We start from the raw sequence: 20,292 nt of genomic DNA, 5'->3' as shown, positions 1-20,292 counted from the left end.
GTTAATATTTTAAAAAAGAAAGAAAATTTTGAATAATTCATAAATTTTAATTTTTAAATTAAAACCTTTTTTTAAAAAAAAGTTTAAGAAATATTATTTTTATAAATAATTAAAATATTAGAAATTTTTTTAAATTATTGTTATTAAAAAACTCCGAAAAAACCTATTAAAACAATTTTTTTTACTTTTTAAATCATTTTTAATTTTTTAGATATTTTATTTTGAATTATTTAAAGCTTTTAATTTTCATAAATTTTTCTAAAAAAACAATGATTATGTCAGTAAAATTAAAGGAGAATAATTGGTTGTATTAGTAATTAGATCAACATTATAAAATTTAATTTGTACTAAAATGAGAATTTTTTGAAATTATATTAAAAGGATTAATTTCAAATTTCGTGAGTGTAGAAACTATTTATACAATTTGATAACTAATTTCATTCAACCTTGTATCCACATCAACAAAGTCAATACTGTGTCAACAAAGTGATATCAGTATTTCCAATGATAAAATTTTGATGAAATTAATGATTGGATTAAGATTAACAAATCAAAATAGTATAAAAACTACATTTTTATGAAGTATAATATAAGGACTAAATTTTAAATTTCATTAAGAGCATAAAGACAATTATCATAATTAGATCTAAAACTTATTATATACCAATTTTAACGTGATGTCTTTAATAATCATTTTTATTTTTGTTATATTTTACTTCATTGATACAACTACTTTTGCATCAAACACATATCTTATTATTAATTTTACGTTATGTTTGGATAGATATTAATAAAAGAAAAAAAATGAAAGGAAAGTTTTTTAAAGAAAAAGAAATGGTACATGTGCCACTTGTTTGAATACTTAAAATTAATAAAGGAAAGAAAAAAAAATAAAAAAATTCTAATAACCATTGTTTAAATAAATAATAAAAAAATAATTCATTATAATTTTTTTTTCAATTATAACCTTTTTTTTATGAAATAACATATAATATACAAATATAACTTTATATTATCTAACTTGTATAAACAAATCTTTATAAACAAAATTAAGCATGTTTAATTCGACAAGATGTATTAACAACTTATTGATTTACTCTTAATTTTATATTTAATTCAACCTTTTACTTTATTCTAATAATAATTTAGCTTGTTTTGTTACTAAGACTTGAAAATTCATAAAATATTTATAAATTGTAATATTATATAAAAAACTTATAAAAAATAAAATTATTTTTTTTATTAAATATCAGTTATATAATCAAATCTAACGTCATAATAAAAATATAGATATAATAATCTTTTTATAAAAATAAATTTTTTTCAAATTTTCTTTCCTTAGTTTTTCTTCCAAATTGAAATATTAAAAAAATAAAGATTATAAAAAAAACCAAAGGTTATTAAGTTTTTACTTCTTTTATTTCTTTTAAATTAAAAATTTATTACATAAAGAGAGTTTTTCCATTTTCATTATTTTTCTTTCCTTTCCTTCCCCTTCTCTCAATCTAAACATAATGTTAATCTCACTGTTACAATGGTCAATTTTACTGTTACAATAATTAATCTCATTTTTACTATTATTTTTAATCTTACAATCCATCCAAAGGACTTGATGACAGATTTACTTTTGTTTTTAAATGTCAAAACCCCACCTGGCCTAGAATGGTCATCCCATAGAGTAGCCCTACATCTCTTTTCTAGCCTTCTAAAAACAGTAACATGGCAATAGAAAATAGATTAAATTCAAGCACGGAGGGTTGCAGTATTTGAACATACTCAAAAAGGAGAACAACAAAGAAGAAAGCAAAGAATTTGAACACTTTACGTGGTTGTCATATATTCTCTAGAAACTTCAATCATCATCAAGCAGCAAACAGGAAAAAGGATTATTCACCTCACCAATATACATTGCTTCCCAAAGGGGAAAACTGAAGAAATAAAAGAAAACAGAGTAAACTTACAACAGATGAAAGCTTTTACATAATTAACTAAATGACATCTTGAAACTGTATTTTAGAAAGAGCCCACAAGTTGTTCTAACAATTCCCATTCGCATAAACTAGATAATTATGTATGCTTTCACAGACACTTCCATCATACTTAAAACATGTATGGTCAGATGGCTTCCTTGGCAAGATGTGTGGACATGAATTTCTTTTGGGGGCCAAAAGAAAGAAAAGAATAAGATCAGGATCAAAATATACAAAACAAATGTGAAACAGATGAATTGGACAGCAGATTACAAACAAAAAGAATGTCATACCGTATAATCAAACTTGACAAGAAGAAAACTTTCAATGATTGCTATTTATCTTGATTTCTATAAGTTCCTCGATAGATTGACGGCATATCGGACACTTATTTGACTGAAGCCTTAATGCTTTAGCACATTCACTGCACATACACTGAAAGATACAAAACATTTCACTTTAGAATGATCTAACCATGTTTGAAATGTATAATTTTAGAACATAGAAAAACAAAGTTATCCTGGCTTCTAATCATACAATCCTTTCTCATCATATAAAGCTTTAGAAGTGGCCAAGGAATGCATATCCAATTAAGTTTTTTCACTAGTGCTAAGTTCTATTGAAAAAAAAAAAAACAAGCAATCTTGCAATAAATTTTAGACAATCTCAATTATTAACAACAGATATCAAAATTCTATTAACCTTGCAATGTTCATACCGACAAAAACAAGTTAAGTCTCCAGCCACTTTAGCTGTAGTTGTTGGTAAGTGTGGGGCCAAAGAAAAGGTAGATGATGAAGAACGGCTGTTGGGCCCTTTATTTTATTAGGTTTATTTTAAGCAGGGTTGTTATTGGTATTTTACATTTTGTTAAGGTTTTGGCTTTAGTTACAAACAACTATGTTATTTACGTTTCAATAAGGTTTTGGATATTGCATACTTGAGAAATAAAGGCCCAACATCAGCAGGACTCTGGTTTCACTTCAGATACTTTCCTTGGTAACAATAAAGAACGTATGTCTGAGCAGCCATTGCAAGAGGCAACTCACAAAAGATAAAGAAACAAAGCTCCAAATTACAGGCACAATCACAGTAAATTATTCAATCATCAATTCTCACACATTGTCCCATAGCAAGAATGCATATGTACACCAACCAGAAAAGATAATCATGTTAGAGGATAAGATGGTAGAGTGAGTGCCATGTGGAACCCACTATAGCAGCATGACAATCAGATAACTTAAGTAAATGATGCCTGGTCCTACAACATCCAAGAGTGCCCAAACACTTTTGCTTGACCCTGCCTCCTTATCATTCTTAATCACAGTAGCATTCCACATGATGACACACCCACCAACTTCAAACTGTTATATCAGATTGATTATCAGCATGCAATATTTCAAAGAATATGGGGAATCCTTACCATGTGGCGGCAAGGTAGAACAGCAGTATCCTTAGGTTCAGTCATGCAGATAACACACTCTTTCCCTGGGTCACAATCATCAAAGCCTTCTGCTGCTGCTGAGCTTCCTATTCCATATATCTCACGTAGTTCATAGCGAACTCCATCGATCCATAATATCTGCCTTATCACTTTCACTTGGAAAGAGTTACCATTGTTCTTCTCCAGAATAGCTTGAGTAATTTGCATGTGGGCTGATGTATTTTGTGCAGGATCATCAGCGTGTTCATTGGATGAATGAGGAGGCATACATGTTTCAGCAGAAATTACAAGAGGGAAAACATCTTCTCCTGGTGATGGTTTTGAGAGATCAGCCAATTCAAAGAAACCTAAGTCAATTCCTGTTCCTGAAGGCTGCCGAAATCTTTGGCCAAGTCCCATCTGAAATGGGACTCTCACAGGCTCATAGGCTTCAGGAAATAGTGGAACAAACCTACAGTTTAACTCTTCCTTGGCAAAGTAAAAAATGGTGATACTGAAAATTTGAAAACAAGGCAAGAGAAACCATGTTAATTAGATAAAAGTATTCCATGGAGTTTGCATAAACTTTTCAGACAAATAACAAATATTAATTATTTCATTTACTTGGAATACTTAACATCTATCACCCTAAAATAAGTCACTTTCTTGCATAATTGAGTCAACAACATAGTTTCTTATTAAATATAGAATCATCTTTGGGACACCTGAACTAGGATTCTTTCATATCAGGTGCATTATTGGCTTCAACAAATGGCAAAATTTATTTTTCCACAAGGAAAAACTGTTTTAACTAGCTCATGCAAAACGAACATCTTTGATGTGATATTACATGCTTGGCAAGGAAATAGAATTAGTACGACAGTTCACCTTGTTTCATTTGCAAAATTAATTAAGCAAAACTGTAAAAACAACATTAAAAGCCAATTCCATGAGATGAAAAATTCCCACTAACTAACAAATACTCTATTAAGTGAAGGTCTGAACTTATTAAACAAGATGAACAAACTAATCCAAGTCAAAAGAAATTGATTATTATTCCTTCAAACACGGGATATCCACGTCTACAGCTTCACAATTGTTTTGTAACAAATATTAAGAAACTTTGTAACATATAAGTTTGAGATCCATTAACCTAAACAATCTCCATAACAAAAGCTTTGTGGCATCAACTGCAAATTCACATTACAAATCATGCTTTGAAAGCAAGAAAGAATTTCGTAATAAAAAACCAGATGGCATTTATTACAAACCCAAACAAAAATAGCAGTGATGAAATCAATATACCACTCAACTCAAAACAGTGAATCAAACATGCCAGGAAACATAAGAAATGAAGAACTATTACATATCCATGCAAAAACTAATGGCACCTTAGAAAGCCATGAACGAACTTGAATCAATTGGTTGCGACTTGTTTGGCTCACAAGTCACAACGTTAAGAAATCTTAATACAGGCCTAACAACTGTAAAAATCATATCAAGTGAACTCCTTGTCGTAATGGTTTTGTGTCCGCCCAATAAATTTGAAAACAAAAATAAAAGAACGAAAAATGAAGTCGCCACTAATCTTTTTTTGGCTAGGTATGATTGGCCACCTATTAAAACATATCATTTTAATGAAATATTAAAATTAATTAAAATTTATTAAAAGGATAATTTTAAAGTCTGCATAACAATCTGGGTTCGGGAGTCGGTTACGCATGAGGAAGGATTAGCATCCTCATGTGCCCGTTTAAAATGGTACCAATTAACTACGTGTTATCCTTTAATTTTGATAAAAAATAGTCCCATTTTTTGTGTTTGAAAAATAATTTTCTTGATTTATTCATTTATTGAAAATTGGTTTTTAATTTTTTTAATTTAAAAAAAATTATTCGAGAAAAATAAATTTGAACATTTTTATTGAAATAATTCTTAAAATATTCCAATGCATTGGTAACATTAGAAAAGCTTTTTCTCACCTAGAGATTTTCTAGGCATCATTTCTCGGAATACCTTAAAATTTCATCCTCAGAGGTCCTAATTTACTTTTCGTAAAAATTATGTCATTCATGCAATACAGAATGTTATCATGTTGATGCACACATTTTTTTTAAAAAAAAATTTATTAATTAATTTTATTTGATTTTTTTATTTTTAATTGAAATTTTGAAGAAAAAAAAATTTTATTATATTGAAGATTTTCTATAAATATTTCAATACACTGGTAATATTAAAAAAAATCTTTTCACCTAGGGATTTCGTAAAGTATCACTACTCGGAATACTTTTACAATCCCATCATTGGATAAAATTTCATTTTTCCTTATTTGTATTATTATTATTTTTATATTATTAATTAATTTTTATTTATTATTTTATAAGAAAAAAATGTTTTTTATTGTATTGAAATTTTTTTTGTAAATACTCTAATACACTGATAGTATTTAAAAAAATCTTCTCACCTAAAGATTTCATAGATATTACTACTCAGAGTATTTCTGAATCTCATCATCGGATAAAAATTTTTTTTATTATTTTATTATTTTTAATTATTTTATAAGATTTATTCTAAAATTAATATAATTATCAAAAAATGTTATTATATATTTTTTATTAATTATTATTATAAAACAACAAAAATTTATTCTGTTAAATTTAGACATTTTTACATGTATAAATAATAAGAATAATAATTAAAATAACAAAAATAATATTTTTAAAAAATCTAATAAATAAATAAATAATTTTTTTTACCTGAACTGGACCAGTCAACGGTTCGATCAACGCTCAGTTCAAACCGACAGTTCGGTCTGGGTCGGTTCAACGGTTCAGGGCGATCCAGTTCTATCTGGTTCGATTAAGATGGATCGATTAGAGGCTAAAGGAAAAACAAATCATCGGATCGGGTGCACGGACCTCGATTCGGGTCATGGGTTGATGCGCGAATCCTCAAGGTTCAAAATGATGTCGTTTTGGTCTTTATTGAAACAACGTCATTTTGGTTTTCATCGCTTATATAAAAAGGTCCAAAATTTTTTTCAATCATTCTCTTCTTCTCAAAAAAAAAAAAAAAAACTCTTTTTTTTTTCCTTCAGCCAAACGTAAATGGCTAGCTAATCCCCGTTGTCGGTGACAAAAAAAAACCAAAATCACCTAAATTGTTCTCCTCAACCCCCTGAACACAGATCCAACCTCCATTTCACCTGAAAAATACCTTAAGCAGCATAGATCTGGCCTGAAAGTTTCAGTCAAACCCTCTCTTTTTTTATTTTCTCCTTTTTTTTAAATTGACTTTGTTTTTTTTGTGTGCAGGAACTCTCGGCGCTAGGTTTCCCGTTCCAAGGAACTGAGTTATTTTTTTGTTGTTTTTCTAGCAAAACACTCTTTCTATTTTTTGCAAGGTTTTTTTCCTCTTTTTTCTTTCAGGTTCGACCAGGAGCTCTATTTATAGAGCTTCAATAGTGCTTTGTGCTTGAGGGAATGGCACAAGGCACGACATGAGGGCGCAAGTACGAGCCCCATACCCCTTTTATTGTTCTTGTCTAATTCGATAATGGTAAGAGCTTAAGCGAGGGTAGTGGTATGGGTAGTAGGGTATGGTGATCAAAGGGGTGAGGGGTAGGGCATAGTGGCAGTGGTGCCAGGGAAGGCACCATGCCATCAGCTCTTTTTTTATTTTTTTTCTCTTTTTTTTGTATTTTGTATTTTGTATTTTTTTGATATTTTTATATTTTTTGTATTCTGTATTTTTGTTTAATTTTTATTATTGTATTTAATAATATTATTATTATCTTATTTATTATTTAATAAAAATAGCAAATTTGATCAAGATCGAACAAATTTGATGTCTACAACTATCTCTTTTTGCATATTACTGAGAATCAGGATTAGGATAAAAACAAACAACAATTTTGTCTGGAATCCAAAGGGATTTTTTTTTTTTGAACATAAACTACTCAAAAAGTTTTTCCCGTCAAATTGAAAATGCTCCTCTCACTTGAGGCTCGACAATTTTTGAAAATTAAAATCTGAAAAAGACTCCTCTCAGCAGAGGCTTACCAACTTTAAAAATCTCATCTGAAAAAGCTTCTCACAGCAGAGGCTCAACAACTTTAAAAATTTTATCTTGAAAAAGACTTTTCTCAACAGAGGCTTAACGACTTTAAAAATTCTCATCTTGAAAAAAGCTCCTCTCAGCAGATGCTTAACGATTTTAAAAATCTCATCTTGAAATGGCTCTTCTCAGTAGAGGCTCAATAACTTTAAAAATTCTTATCTTGAAAAAAAATTTCATCTTGAAAAGCTCCTCCCAGCAGAGGCTCAACAATTTTAAAAATCTCATCTTGAAAAAGCTCCTTTCAACAGAGACTCAATAACTTTAAAAATCATCTTGAAAAAAGGCTCGTCCAGCAGAAGCTCAACAACTTTAAAAATTTATTTGGAAAAGCTCCTCTCAACATAGGCTCAACAACTTTAAAAATCATCTTGAAAAAGCTCCTCTCAATAGAGGCTCAACAACTTTAAAAATCTCATCTGTTCTTCAAAGCGAGTTCTCATCTTTGAACAAGTAAATTTTTCTCTTTTGAAATCTTTTGTTTGATCTTATTTTTCATTAGGAAATCTCATCTTGAAAAAGCTCCTCTCAACAGAGACTCAATAACTTTAAAAATCATCTTGAAAAAAGGCTCGTCCAACAGAGGCTCAACAATTTTAAAAATTTATTTGGAAAAGCTCCTCTCAACAGAGACTCAACAACTTTAAAAATCATCTTGAAAAAACTCCTTTCAATAGAGGCTCAACAACTTTAAAAATCTCATCGGTTCTTCAAATCGAGTTCTCATCTTTGAACAAGTAAATTTCTCTCTTTCGAAATCTTTTGTTTGATCTTATTTTTCATTAGGAAATGAAAAATCTATCCTTATTAAAATTGCTTATGGATGCATATACTGAATGCTCTAAATGCAATGCATGTAATGCAATCAAAATTATTCATTGTAGTAAAAAGGTTTTCAAAATCTTTCACTTTTTGGCTTCTTTTATCAGAATTCTCATATGACCAATCTGTTCTTAACATCTGACCACAATATTTTTTTTCTTCAAAAGTCTGCAACATTAATGTCTTGTCATGCTTTTCTCATCCTTTTTCATTTGCCTTTATCAACTTTTTTTTTTTAAAAGTAATGTTGAGATCTTTTGTGTTTGTGTTTCTTTTCATCATAAACAAAATGCAATCACACATTTCTCTTATTTGTACGGTGAACAAAAATATCAAATGAAAATAAAAGAATGGATATCACGCGAACACATCCACATATTCTCGAAACAGCTTTTCTAATTTTTGCTTTTCAACTGGTAAAAGAGATGTACCAACTTTGATCTCTCTTTTGTTTTCATCGTCTCCCAAATTCACTAATTCGATAATTTTTTGATAGGGTTCAATTGACTTATCTTCACGTTTTATTAGTTCTAACAAATCAGAAGATAATGTGTAGTTATCTGAATCTTTATCATTATCACGTTCATGAACATAAATTAAGTTTTCGAAATCAAATCCAAGATTATTGCTATGATTATCTTTGTGTTCATTATTTGAGACCCTGTAAAAGGGTAAGAAGAAGAAAATATTGGCACACAAAAATGGAATGACAAAAAAATAATGAAAAAAAAGAATGGAAAGCAAAATTCTGATGAAAATAAATAAGAAATATGAATGCATCTTCTAAGTCTTTTATTAAAATGACAAACATAAAGACACCACTAAAGATCACCTAATGCTCATAAAAGCAATTAGAGATTTAAAGTTTCACAATTCATTACCTTTCAAAAGTTTTAAAAGCAACATGTAGCTTTACGACTTTCAAATTGTCTAGCTTGAAATCTAGAGGACAAGGGTGCACAAACAGCTCTTTATCTTGACTTTTCTTTTCTTCGTCATCCATCATTTGAATGGCCAGCTCTGAAAATTCTTCTACAAATCCTACACTTAAAACTCTGGGCAAATCTAGGAAAATATATCCTCCTGAATGAAAGGAATCATAAAGGTATGAAATGACCATAGGCTCTGACTTTGATTCATATCCTCAAAGATTAGCCATCCTTTTATATTTCTTTTCATTCCCCATTCTCATTATGTCCCCTCTTGTTGGTTTATATCCTAAGTTGGATCTATATTTCTTGTCATATACTATTGATGGCTCTATAATCCTTTTAAGTTCTTCCCTAGTCTAATTCCAGGTTGCGCTCCCATCCTGGTAAGCTGCTTAACAACCATTTTAGTAGTCGTGGGCTATAACATGATTATTATGACTTTCCACTTCTTCTCCTACCTTTGCCTTCTCTTTTTTGGCTTTCTCTAAAGCTTCTGGAGTATAACATCTTTCACTTCGAGTTATACCTTCTACGTCCGTTATGTTTGTGATATCTGGGTTACTACGACATCACAGTCATACTTTCATGATACTGCTTTGTCATTCTGGTATGAAAAAAGACTAGAAACTTTAATTGTCATCACTGGTCAAGAAACGGGCTTTTCTAGCTTCAATGTCTGCTTTTCATCATAATAGATAGTTATCGATCTACGCACAAACTTATTCTTTGAATCAATGGTAAACACTTCAGCTTTCACCAACTCTCACTTTCTTCGTAAAACTCTATCCAACCCATATCCATCAATTTTTGCATCTTTTGACGGAATTGGCGATAATTCTCGATAAATGCCCCAAAACACCTCTGTGATATTTACAGCTCTCAGTTGAGTTATTCGTTTTAGAGTAATTTTGAGATTTTATTGACTTTAACATGTTAGTTTCGACCAAAACTTCAAACACCTTAGCCATCAGAGTTTTAACTTCGTATATTCTTTCCTTTGCGTGGCTTTTTTTCTCATCAATTAAGGCATTTATTGATGGTCTGATATTGTTTGGTAAAGGGTTTCCATTAACATTTGGAGTCCCTTGTTAGTTGGTATCAAAGTTTAATACCCCTTCATTGATTAACTCTTGCACTTTGTGCTTCAAAGCAGTACAGTTCTCAGTGAAATGACTTGGATTCCCATAGTGATAATCACAATGGACATTGGAGTCATATCATTTGAAAAACAGAGGTTTCAAAGGTTTAACAATAACAGGAGCAAGTAAATGTTTCTCAATAAGTCGGGGATACAAATCTATGTATGTCATAGGAATGGGGTGAAAGATGAGTTTTTCTTGGGTATTTTTTGAAGCTCTCAAACCAATATTAGGATTAGGTCTCCATTATGGTCTTGTAGGTACAGTAAGACGATTGTAGGTAGGTGTCCGAAAGGATTACTAAAAATGGGATAGTTAAGCTATTGTGGTAATGACTGGTATGGTTGATATGGATGAGGAATGGATGTAACATAGTTTACGAAAAGGTAATGGGTCTAGTAGACTAGTGCAAAATAACGTGTGAAACCTCTAAACTGTTACCCTACATAGTTCAGTGCTTGAGCTTCATTATCTTTCTTTTTAAGAACTTCGCCTTTCTTTACTCCACTTATCTCTCCTATATCGAGCTTGTCATTTTTATGATATTTTTAATAATCTCACCTAATATCACCATATCTGCAAAGTTCTTGGTTCCATTGCCTATCAATTTCTCAGTACGATGCTTTCAGGGTGTTCACAAATAAAACAGTTATTTTTTTTCTCAATAAGAAGAGGTTGAACTTATGCAACCATCTCTCTCCATCTTTGTGCATATACTTTGAAGCTCTCAGTTACTTTTTTTTTTCACACCTTGTAAAGATAAACGATCTGGAGCTAAATCTCTGACATGTTGATATTGTGTAAGAAATGTCATTGTGAGCCTTTACGAGGAATGAATACAAGTGTTGTCTAGTTGAACATACCATCTAGCTGCAGATCCCGTAAGGTTATCTTGAAATATGTGTATCAATAACTTCTCGTCATAAGTATGTGTTACCCTCTTACGATAATACATGTTGATATGAGTCATTAGATATTTCATGCCATTGTATTTTTCAAATTCAGGGACCTTAAATTTTGGTAAAATGATCACATCTGAAACTAAACAAAAGTCAACCGCATTTGTGAAGCCATAAAAATTCATTCCCTCTATAGCCCTAAGCCTTTCTTCCAATAACTTCTTCTTCTCTTGAACACTAGTATCTTTCACTTTCTCATGTGTCTGTATCCCTAGCTTTTCTCTTTCCTTGGGATCATCCAAATCAAGAACTAAGATTGACTCAGGTGATTTTTTCATCATAATGGAATTAACAAAATTTTAAAATTGTCCTATAACAGATGTGGATGTCATTCCTAGATAAAGATTGAGATATCCATAGAAAGTAGAAATTGACACTCTAGTTCCTTAAAAAAGTTAGGTTGGTTGTGGCTCAAACCCTGAAGGGTAGACAAGATTTACCATATCTGACGATTGCTCTTGAAAGCTAAGATTTTCTTTCACTATTTTTTTCTTGTCAAGTTTTCTGAACATATCCATTATTGTACTGAGATCACCTTTTAGTTCTTCTTGAATTTTTTTGATTTTATTAAATCGACTGACCTGTTCTTGCTCTATAATTCTTGTTTGAGTCTTAGTATTATATGAATGATGAGTAGGTTGAGTCGAAAGTTTTGATGGGTGAGTTATTCTTGAACCTTTATTATCACAAAAAAATTTTTTTTGAAAAAAAAGAAAAAAAATCAAAATATTATGTGTTGAAAATTTTATTTCACTTATTTTATGAAATATGATGTACATGATGCTTTAATGCAAGTGAGAGATATTTTCTCTTTGATGAATTTCAATACTAAAAATTTTTATTGATTTCATACAACTTTTATTACATGAAATTTACATCCTAGAATTATATCCATAGAAACGTTTGACTTGTTCATAATGGTCCTTCGCCTCATCTAAAAAATTCACTAGGCATTGTCCATATTCTCCTATGAGATTGACTTCTCTTCTTAATGCTTCTACCTTTTCAACCATCTCACATGCTTTCTTCACTGCCTTGCATACTTGATTAGTCAGGTGCTCTATATACTGTTACCTTCCTAAGCTTTCAGCTTTTCATCTCATGCGAGCATCCCTTTTTGAATTGCATGTGAAGATCCAATCATTTTCTCTTCTATGCCACTCATTTATTATTGTCGAAATATGACTCTTGTGGTCTTGCAGTTGCGTGTCTAACCCTTGGATCACTTGGTGAAGTGATTCTTTTTCATTCAGTACTTCAAAGTGCTTGCTTCTCTTTTTTGCGAGCATGACTTTCAACCTTTCTTTTTCTTTTTGGCATTCCATCAATCTTGCTGAGGTTGTAGAGTATAACCCCTTCCAATTCTGACATTCTTGAGAAATTATGGTGGTCTCTTCTTGCTTTTCTTAAGCTTTACCCTTCCATTAGTTCATTTCCTCTCGGAGCTCATCCATTTCACATTATCGACTAAGGTAAGACTTGGTGACTTTTTCAATTTTGAATTAAACTTGTAACTTCTTATTTTCTTGGTGTAGATCTTTCAAATCACTATTGGCCACATCTCGTTCTTTTATGATTTTTTCTAATCTGTTCCATTGTATCTCTTCTTTATATTTTAATTGTCCTATTTTCTTGTAAAGTCTCAAATTTTTTCTTCTTATTTCTTCTTTTTCAGCTTCTAATTCTTTCTTGACAAGCTCAACTTTTGATAATTACACCTCTTTCAAAAGATTAATCAATTGATATGAGCTGTCATTAGGAGGGAGTATTACGTCTCTAAGTCACTTTGCCTTCCAAATTTGATAATCAGGGGTAACTTTGTCAATGAGAGGCTCTAACCTCATTCTTCATATTTTTTTTCATGCTTGGATCAACTGCTCCGAGGTTCTTGATGGATTTGGTTCCCCATAAATGAATTCTACTTAGACCAGGACATAAGTGATAAGAACAAACTACTTTGCACCAAATTACCTAAGCACCATTAATAGAGTATAACTTGCAACGCCCCATAACCCTAATAACGGTATCCATGGCTCATTTCCTCCATGATACAACAAGGGCACCCGAAATATCCAATGAACCATCTATCCAATTTCATCCCCGGTAAGCCTTCGTAAGAAAAGGACCCACTATTTCTTAGTCTTCAATGTTGGCCATTGACTTTTACAAAACTCTTCAATTAGTGCTTTATTTCGTAGATACGACTTCGAGAAAGTACTATTCTCGCACTTGAAATGACTTCTAATCCACACATATAATAGCGATGCACATCCTATGAATCATCTTTTTTTATTTTATCGATAAAAATTCAATGACCTAATGGTTTCAACTAGGATTGCTGGAGCGGGATTAATCGCTTGGGTTTCAATTTGCTCAAAAAAATCTACTATAATTATCTCAATGTAACCCAAAATCTTCGGAGAGATTATCATGCCATACAATGCTAGAGCAAACACAACCATACCTTGATCATCATTTAAATGCTCTTGAATGAAGTTTCAGAGAAAGTTTCAACGAATGCCGAGATGTTCACCTTTAGACTTTGCGAAGGAATCAATGATTTTCGCTTTAACCCTCATAAGCTTGACCAATTTTTTACGATAACCTGATATTGACTTTTGGGTGAATACTTTATCTGAACGTTGTAGTTTTATCCTGAGTAAAATCGAATACTCCTCTATAGTTGGCACTAAATCCTCTTGATTAAAAGTGAAGCATCTATAGAATGAATCCCAAAACTATATAACTATTTTGATCAATTGTTCATCAATCACTACCGAAATGAGGGATGCAATCTGCCCGTACTTTTTGCAAAAGCTTTCTTTTCTTTTTAATTTAACTGATTCCAGATGGTGGCTAAGTCTTTTAAATCATTTTGTGTGAGATCTAAATGTACTTTTTCAAGTAATTCAGACATATAACCGATAGGCAAACAATCTTCACTCTTTTGTTGAGCTTTTTTTTACCAAATATGTACTTTATTATACGATTCACATGGGACACTAACTGAAGATGAGCAAATCTATAGTTTTATGGAATCCATTAAAACCTCTTAGGAGAAATATGTCCTAAAGCAAATATCTCGATGCAAAACTGTATGATATGATTAATGCAAAAAAGAAAAAAAAAAGAAACAAAATTGAGTTAGTGTGAAAATATGGTTTAAGAAAAAAAAACATTTTTTGTTTTTTAGTTTTGAGATTTTTTGTTTTATTTTATTTTGTATTATACATAACTTTTATTCTTAGGTATTTCTTACAAGAAGATGGACAAGGCTCTACCTAAGGCTGATTTCTTAAGCTTATTACATGCTGAGTTTAGATTGACACGCTCTAAAGGTTCTCAAATTGCTCTTTACTGTAGTCCATGTTAGACTAGTAAGGTACCCTAATCTTCACCCATTATAGGCTACGAATAGAAAGGATTCAATTTGAGTTAAAGTATTTCGCTTGCCATTGTAGAGGTTATTACCTCATGAGGGCATAGGTATTCTACTTCTTCCTATAAAAGACAGAGCCTAGGTATAAAGCTCATGCATGAGATGCATCGTGTCATTATGTATGCAAGTATATCCTAATTTGTTGAGTAATATATATAAAAAATAAAGCATAAGAGGCATAGTAAAAAAAATGTGAGAATTTTTTTTTTCGATTTTTTTTACCTTTTTGTTAAAAGTGAAAAAATAAAAATCTAAGAAACCGATTAGAACTATTTAAATCAAAATTTGAGAATAACATGTAGTTAATTTTGGTATGACTCTCGAAAATAAAAAGACGTCCCTAGTGGAATTGCTAAGTTGTCGTAACGATTTTCTGTCCATTCGATGAATTTGAAAACAAAAATAAAAGAACGAAAAACGGAGTCGCCACTAATATTTTTTGAGCTAAGTGTGATTGACCACCTACTAAAACATATCCTTTTAATGAAATCTTAAAATTAATTAAAATTTATTAAAAGGATAATTTTAAGGTCTGCATAACAGTTTGGGTTCGAGAGTCGATTACGCATGAGAAAAGATTAGCACCCCCACAATGCCCGTTTAAAACGGTACTAATTAACTACGTGTTATCTTTTAATTTTGATAAAAAACAATCTCATTTTTTGTGTTTGAAAAATAATTTTCTTAATTTATTCATTTATTGAAAATTGGTTTTTAATTTTTTTAATTTAAAAAAAAATTATTCGAAAAAAATAAATTTGAACTTTTTTATTGAAATAATTCTTAAAATTTTTCAATGCGTTAGTAACATTAAAAGAATTTTTTCTCACCTAGAGATTTTCTAGGGATCACTTCTCAAAATACCTTAGAATCTCATCCTTAAAGGTCTGAATTTACTTTTCGTAAAAATTATATCATGCATGCAATACAGAATGTTATCATGTTGATATTTACATTTTATTTTCTTTTTTAAAAAATTTTATTAATTTATTTTATTTTATTTTTTTATTTTTAATTGAAATTTTGAAGAAAAAAAAATTTTATTATATTGAAGATTTTCTATAAATATTTCAATATACTAATAATATTAAAAAAAATCTTTTCACCGATAAATTTCGTAAAGCATCACTACTTAGAGTACCTCTGAATCTTATCGTCGGATAAAAAAATTTTTTTCTTATTTTTTTATTATTTTATAAGATTTATTATAAAATTAATATAATTATCAAAAACTTTTATTATATACTTTATTATATATATTTTATTAATTATTATTATTATAAAACAACAAAAAATTTATTCTGTTAAATTTAAACATTTTTACATGCATAAATATTAAGAATAATAATTAAAATGACAAAAATAATATTTTTAAAAAATCTTAAATAAATAAATAAAATTTTTTTACCTGAACCGAACCGATCAATGGTTCGATCAACGAACAGTTCAGACTGATAGTTTGATTTGGGTCTGTTCAATAATTCGAGACGATCTGGTTCGGTCTGGTTCGATTCAGATGGACCGATCAGAGGCTGAAGGAGAAACGGGAAGTCGGGTCGAGTGTGCGGACCTCAGGTCGGGTCATGGGTTGACGCCAGATCCTCAGGGTTCAAAACGACGTCATTTTGGTCTTTATTGAAACGGCGTGGTTTTGATTTTCACCATTTATATAAAAATGTCCAATTTTTTTCAGTCATTCTCTTCTCCTTCCAAAAAAAAAAGCCATTTTTTTCCTTCAGCGAAATGCAGATGATCGACCGATTGCCCTCACCGCCACCGTTTTCGTGGCCGATGATCGTCAGCAGTCGTCGCCGGTGATCGAAAAAAACAAAAATCACCTAAAATGTTCTTCTTAACCCTCTAAACACAAATCCAACCTCCATTTCCCTTGAAAGTACCCTAAACAGCGTAGATCTGGCCTAAAAGTTTCGGTCAAACCTCCTTTTTTTTTATTCTCTCTTTTTTTTTGTTGAAACTGACTTTGTTTTTTTCTTTGTGCAGGAACTCTCGACGCTAGGTTCCCCATTCCAAAGGACTGAGTTATTTTTTTATATGTTTTTTTTTTGTTGTTGTTTTTTCTGGCTGAAAGCTTTTTCTATTTTTTGCAGCATTTTTTTCCTCTTTTTTCTTTCAGGTTCGACCAGGAGCTCTATTTATAGAGCTTTGGCAGTGCTTTGTGCTTAAGGAAGTGGCATAGGGCACAGCATGAGGGCGCAAGCACGAGCCCCATGTCCCTTTTATTGTTTTTGTCTAATTTGACAGTGGTAAGAGCGTAGATAAAGGTAGTGGTATGAATGTTAGGGTATGGTGATCAGAGGAGTGGGGGGTAGGGTATGGTGACAATGGTACCGGGGAAGGCACCACTGCCATCTCCCCTTTTTTGTCTTTTTCTGTTCTTTTTTTTTTGTATTTTGTATTTTTTTGATATTTTGTATTTTTGATATTTTGTATTTTTGTTTAATTTTTATTATTGTATTTAATAATATTATTATCTTATTTATTATTTAATAAAAATAGTAAATTTGATCGAGGTCGGACAAATTTGATGTCTTACACTCCTTGAAAGCTAATTAAGATAAAACCAAACAGAAAAATCAAAAGTAAGCACGAGCTACTAAATCTAATAAGTAAGGAACAAAATGCAAATATACCTGCAAGATAGGTGGGAAGGTTGACAAATAGATGTGCATTTTGGTACACTCCAAAGCTACATGAATGAAATATTTTAAAATGGGTAACTTTCAAGATGCAAATTATCGACATCCAATTCTTTATCTAGGTATAGTAAAAACTTCAATCATGAAGAGCAGCTTTTTAGAAGGGAGGACTTTCTGACAAAATGGTGAAGTTAAAAGTAAAAGCAATAATCAACATAAGAACAACAGCATATTCTTTTAAATTGTGGGTAAAAATTTCCACTACTCGTTGCCACCAACCTATCCCCAACTCTTCTTGTCAGCAGTGTTCATAAAATGACATAGTTTACTCGACAGTTCTTATGAACATTGTGAATAGCTGTTTATAGGAGAGCAAAGAAATTCAGGGATGGTTAAAAAAAAAAAAAAAACAGAGATTGAAGGCATCTATCCTAACTGCCCGCCAACATTTGTCAAAAATAATTTGAACTTACAAGCAATAGAAGACCTTAAGGGAGTAGCTCTTTAATGAAAATATATCTAGTCCGCCAAAGTAGGTTACCTAATGCCATTCAGCTCGTCCAGCGCAAATGATGAAGTTAACAGGTTTGAAACTTTAAGTCATTCGCTTCACAAGCGACAGCATTACAGTATTATGATCTGCTGTCCAGCTAACAATCTTCAACCAATAATACATTCCTGGAAAACAGGAACTTATATATGTGGGCATACCCTACACTCCATGTGAGGCATAAATCAAAGGTGATGAAAAAGGAAAGAACTCAATGAAAAGACATGATCTAATACTCTATGGCTTGAATCATTACGGATAAAGAGATGAATCCTGGTTAGTCCCCCTTGAAAACTAAAGTAGCAAAGTAATGCCCTTTTGGACTTTGCTTTACAGTACGGAGATATGCATGCTGAACTAGAGTGCCCCCTCTATTAACCACAGTTCGGCCCTATTAAGTTCCAAAGTTCAATTCCAAAGTCTTTGTATAAACATTTCAATTGCCATTAAAAGCTCTAAGGATGAAGTGAAACTTAGCATCTTTTAATGGAACTTCAAGAGAAAGCCTTCCAATTCATTTCCAATCCACATTCCCTCACTATTATAGCCTTCACAGTTCCTAATGCTTATATGGTACTCAAAGTTTGATTAGTTAAAGCTAGAAAAGCAGTCGCCTAATATACAATTCCCAATTCTAATAAGAAAGTTCATCTGCTTATAAAATGCAGCTTGGATCATGGCTCACACTATATTGCAAGTCTTTATAACGCCTATGCTTCTAACTATTCTTATGACTAACTATTGCTCAGCCAGACAGAAAACTTCAGGAACATCTTAGTTAAATAGGATTCTTAATCCTTCAGATTTGATCAGTTTATGGAGTCGCTATAGAAGACAATGGAATTACATGGACTAGCCTAAAATTCGTATAACATCCAAAATCCTATTACATAATCTAATTTTCTTTTTTTTTTTTTTTTTGGTACTTGAGGTTATCAGGATTTTAAGGCTGATCATCTGAATCAAAAGTCCAATACACTGCCAACAGGCTACCAACGCCACGCAACTGTTGGCAATTTTCCACCTTTCTTTAGTCATTTAATGACAAAAAACAAAACTGTTTCCTCCGTTCTGCATTGTTTTGCAATTTATTTGGTCACATGACACCTGCTACACCAAATTTGGATTTGACTTGAATTTCTTTTTTCTCCAGTAGTTATCTAACCATGGACGTCCCAAATAAGTTCAAATAAAAATTCAATAATAAGATCTCAGTTTTCACTTGTTTGCAATTTTTATCCAAAAATAAAAGCAGTTATAAACCTTAAACTAAAAAACCATCTCCAATTTTCCCTGTAAAAACCTTTAACCAGACCCCAAATTTAATCAACAACAAAAAATTAAAAAAAAAAAGGGTTCTTTTATACCTTCCATCAAACAAGGCATCAAAAACGAAAGAGACCAAGTGATGATCAGGGTTTTGCTCGTCTACTTCGAGCTTCAGCGTATCCTTATGTACGTTTACGTCATTCCTCACTTTCTTAGCGTTCTTGTGCTCCACATAAGGCCGCGGTGCCGACACGGCATGAGCACGAATAGCTGGCCACCCATTATTTTGGTTGGCGTAATAAGGTTGGTATTGAATAGGGAAACGGCCCATCATGGGGTTTGAGTAACTGCAGGAATTGAACGGAGGGGAACAGCAGTAATTGTTGTGAATTGGAGGCGCTGGGGCATGCGCAGTATAAGGGTGGCTAGTTGAAGGGAGAGGAGGGGGTGGAGTAGGGAGGAAAGAGGGTTCTTGTGGGTAATAGAAAGGTGGAGGAGGTGGAGGAGCATGGAGGTCGTTTTGGTTTCTCCTCCTATGGCTGTTGCTTGTGTTGCTCCATGAGATGCCCATGTTTGAAAGTGAAATAGAATTAAGGTTGAAGAAAATGGAAAGTTGAGAAACCCAGTTGTGTTTTATTTATTGTTGGATGTAAATGAGAATAGCAGTTGTTACAAGGCTTTGTTTTTGTGTTGTTGAAGAAAGAAAAGTTTATCATTGACCTTTCTTTTTTGTTCTTTTGTTCTCACTTAACAAATATTTTAGCTACTTCATAATCGGTTATCGGAGTAAATATATTTTGTTAGATATCGTCTATAATATATTTATATCATATAAAATATTAAAATTTATATATTTATATTATATTTTATATGAAAATTATATATTATAATTTATGTTGATATAAAAATATAAAATATATTTTTTAATTTTATTAAATCTATATATAATTATTATTAAAATTTTAAATTATATTATTTTTGTGATTTTTATTCGTATTATATTTATATCATTTTAT

General features: G+C 31.3%; 1 protein-coding gene across 1 annotated transcript; it reads right to left on the bottom strand.

Moving 5' to 3' along the window:
• Window positions 1–1,809: 1,809 nt before the first annotated feature.
• Window positions 1,810–20,001, bottom strand: LOC111307927 (putative E3 ubiquitin-protein ligase LUL4). Its single transcript, XM_022906272.2, has 4 exons — window positions 19,375–20,001; window positions 3,394–3,907; window positions 2,264–2,405; window positions 1,810–2,154 (listed from the first exon to the last, which is right to left on the bottom strand). Exons 1-3 carry the CDS (start codon window positions 19,845–19,847, stop codon window positions 2,295–2,297), a joined length of 1,098 nt encoding a protein of 365 aa, XP_022762007.2. The 5' UTR covers window positions 19,848–20,001; the 3' UTR covers window positions 1,810–2,154; window positions 2,264–2,294.
• Window positions 20,002–20,292: the final 291 nt, after the last annotated feature.

The sequence above is a fragment of the Durio zibethinus genome, chromosome 22 (genome assembly GCF_047325235.1).
Source record: "Durio zibethinus cultivar Kanyao isolate XHJ-2024 chromosome 22, ASM4732523v1, whole genome shotgun sequence".
NCBI classification, from domain to species: Eukaryota; Viridiplantae; Streptophyta; class Magnoliopsida; order Malvales; family Malvaceae; genus Durio; species Durio zibethinus.
Note: the sequence above shows the minus strand (reverse complement) of the source record. Positions and strands in the feature narration are given on the sequence as shown.

Coding starts and splice junctions, on each gene's coding strand:
- LOC111307927 (XM_022906272.2), bottom strand. CDS start 19,847: ATGGGCATCTCATGGAGCAACACAAGCAACAGCCATAGGAGGAGAAAC. Junction 3,908..19,374: donor GATGCCTTGTTTGATGGAAG/GTATAAAAGAAC, acceptor TCAAATTTTCAG/TATCACCATTTTTTACTTTG. Junction 2,406..3,393: donor TTCTACCTTGCCGCCACATG/GTAAGGATTCCC, acceptor TGTATCTTTCAG/TGTATGTGCAGTGAATGTGC.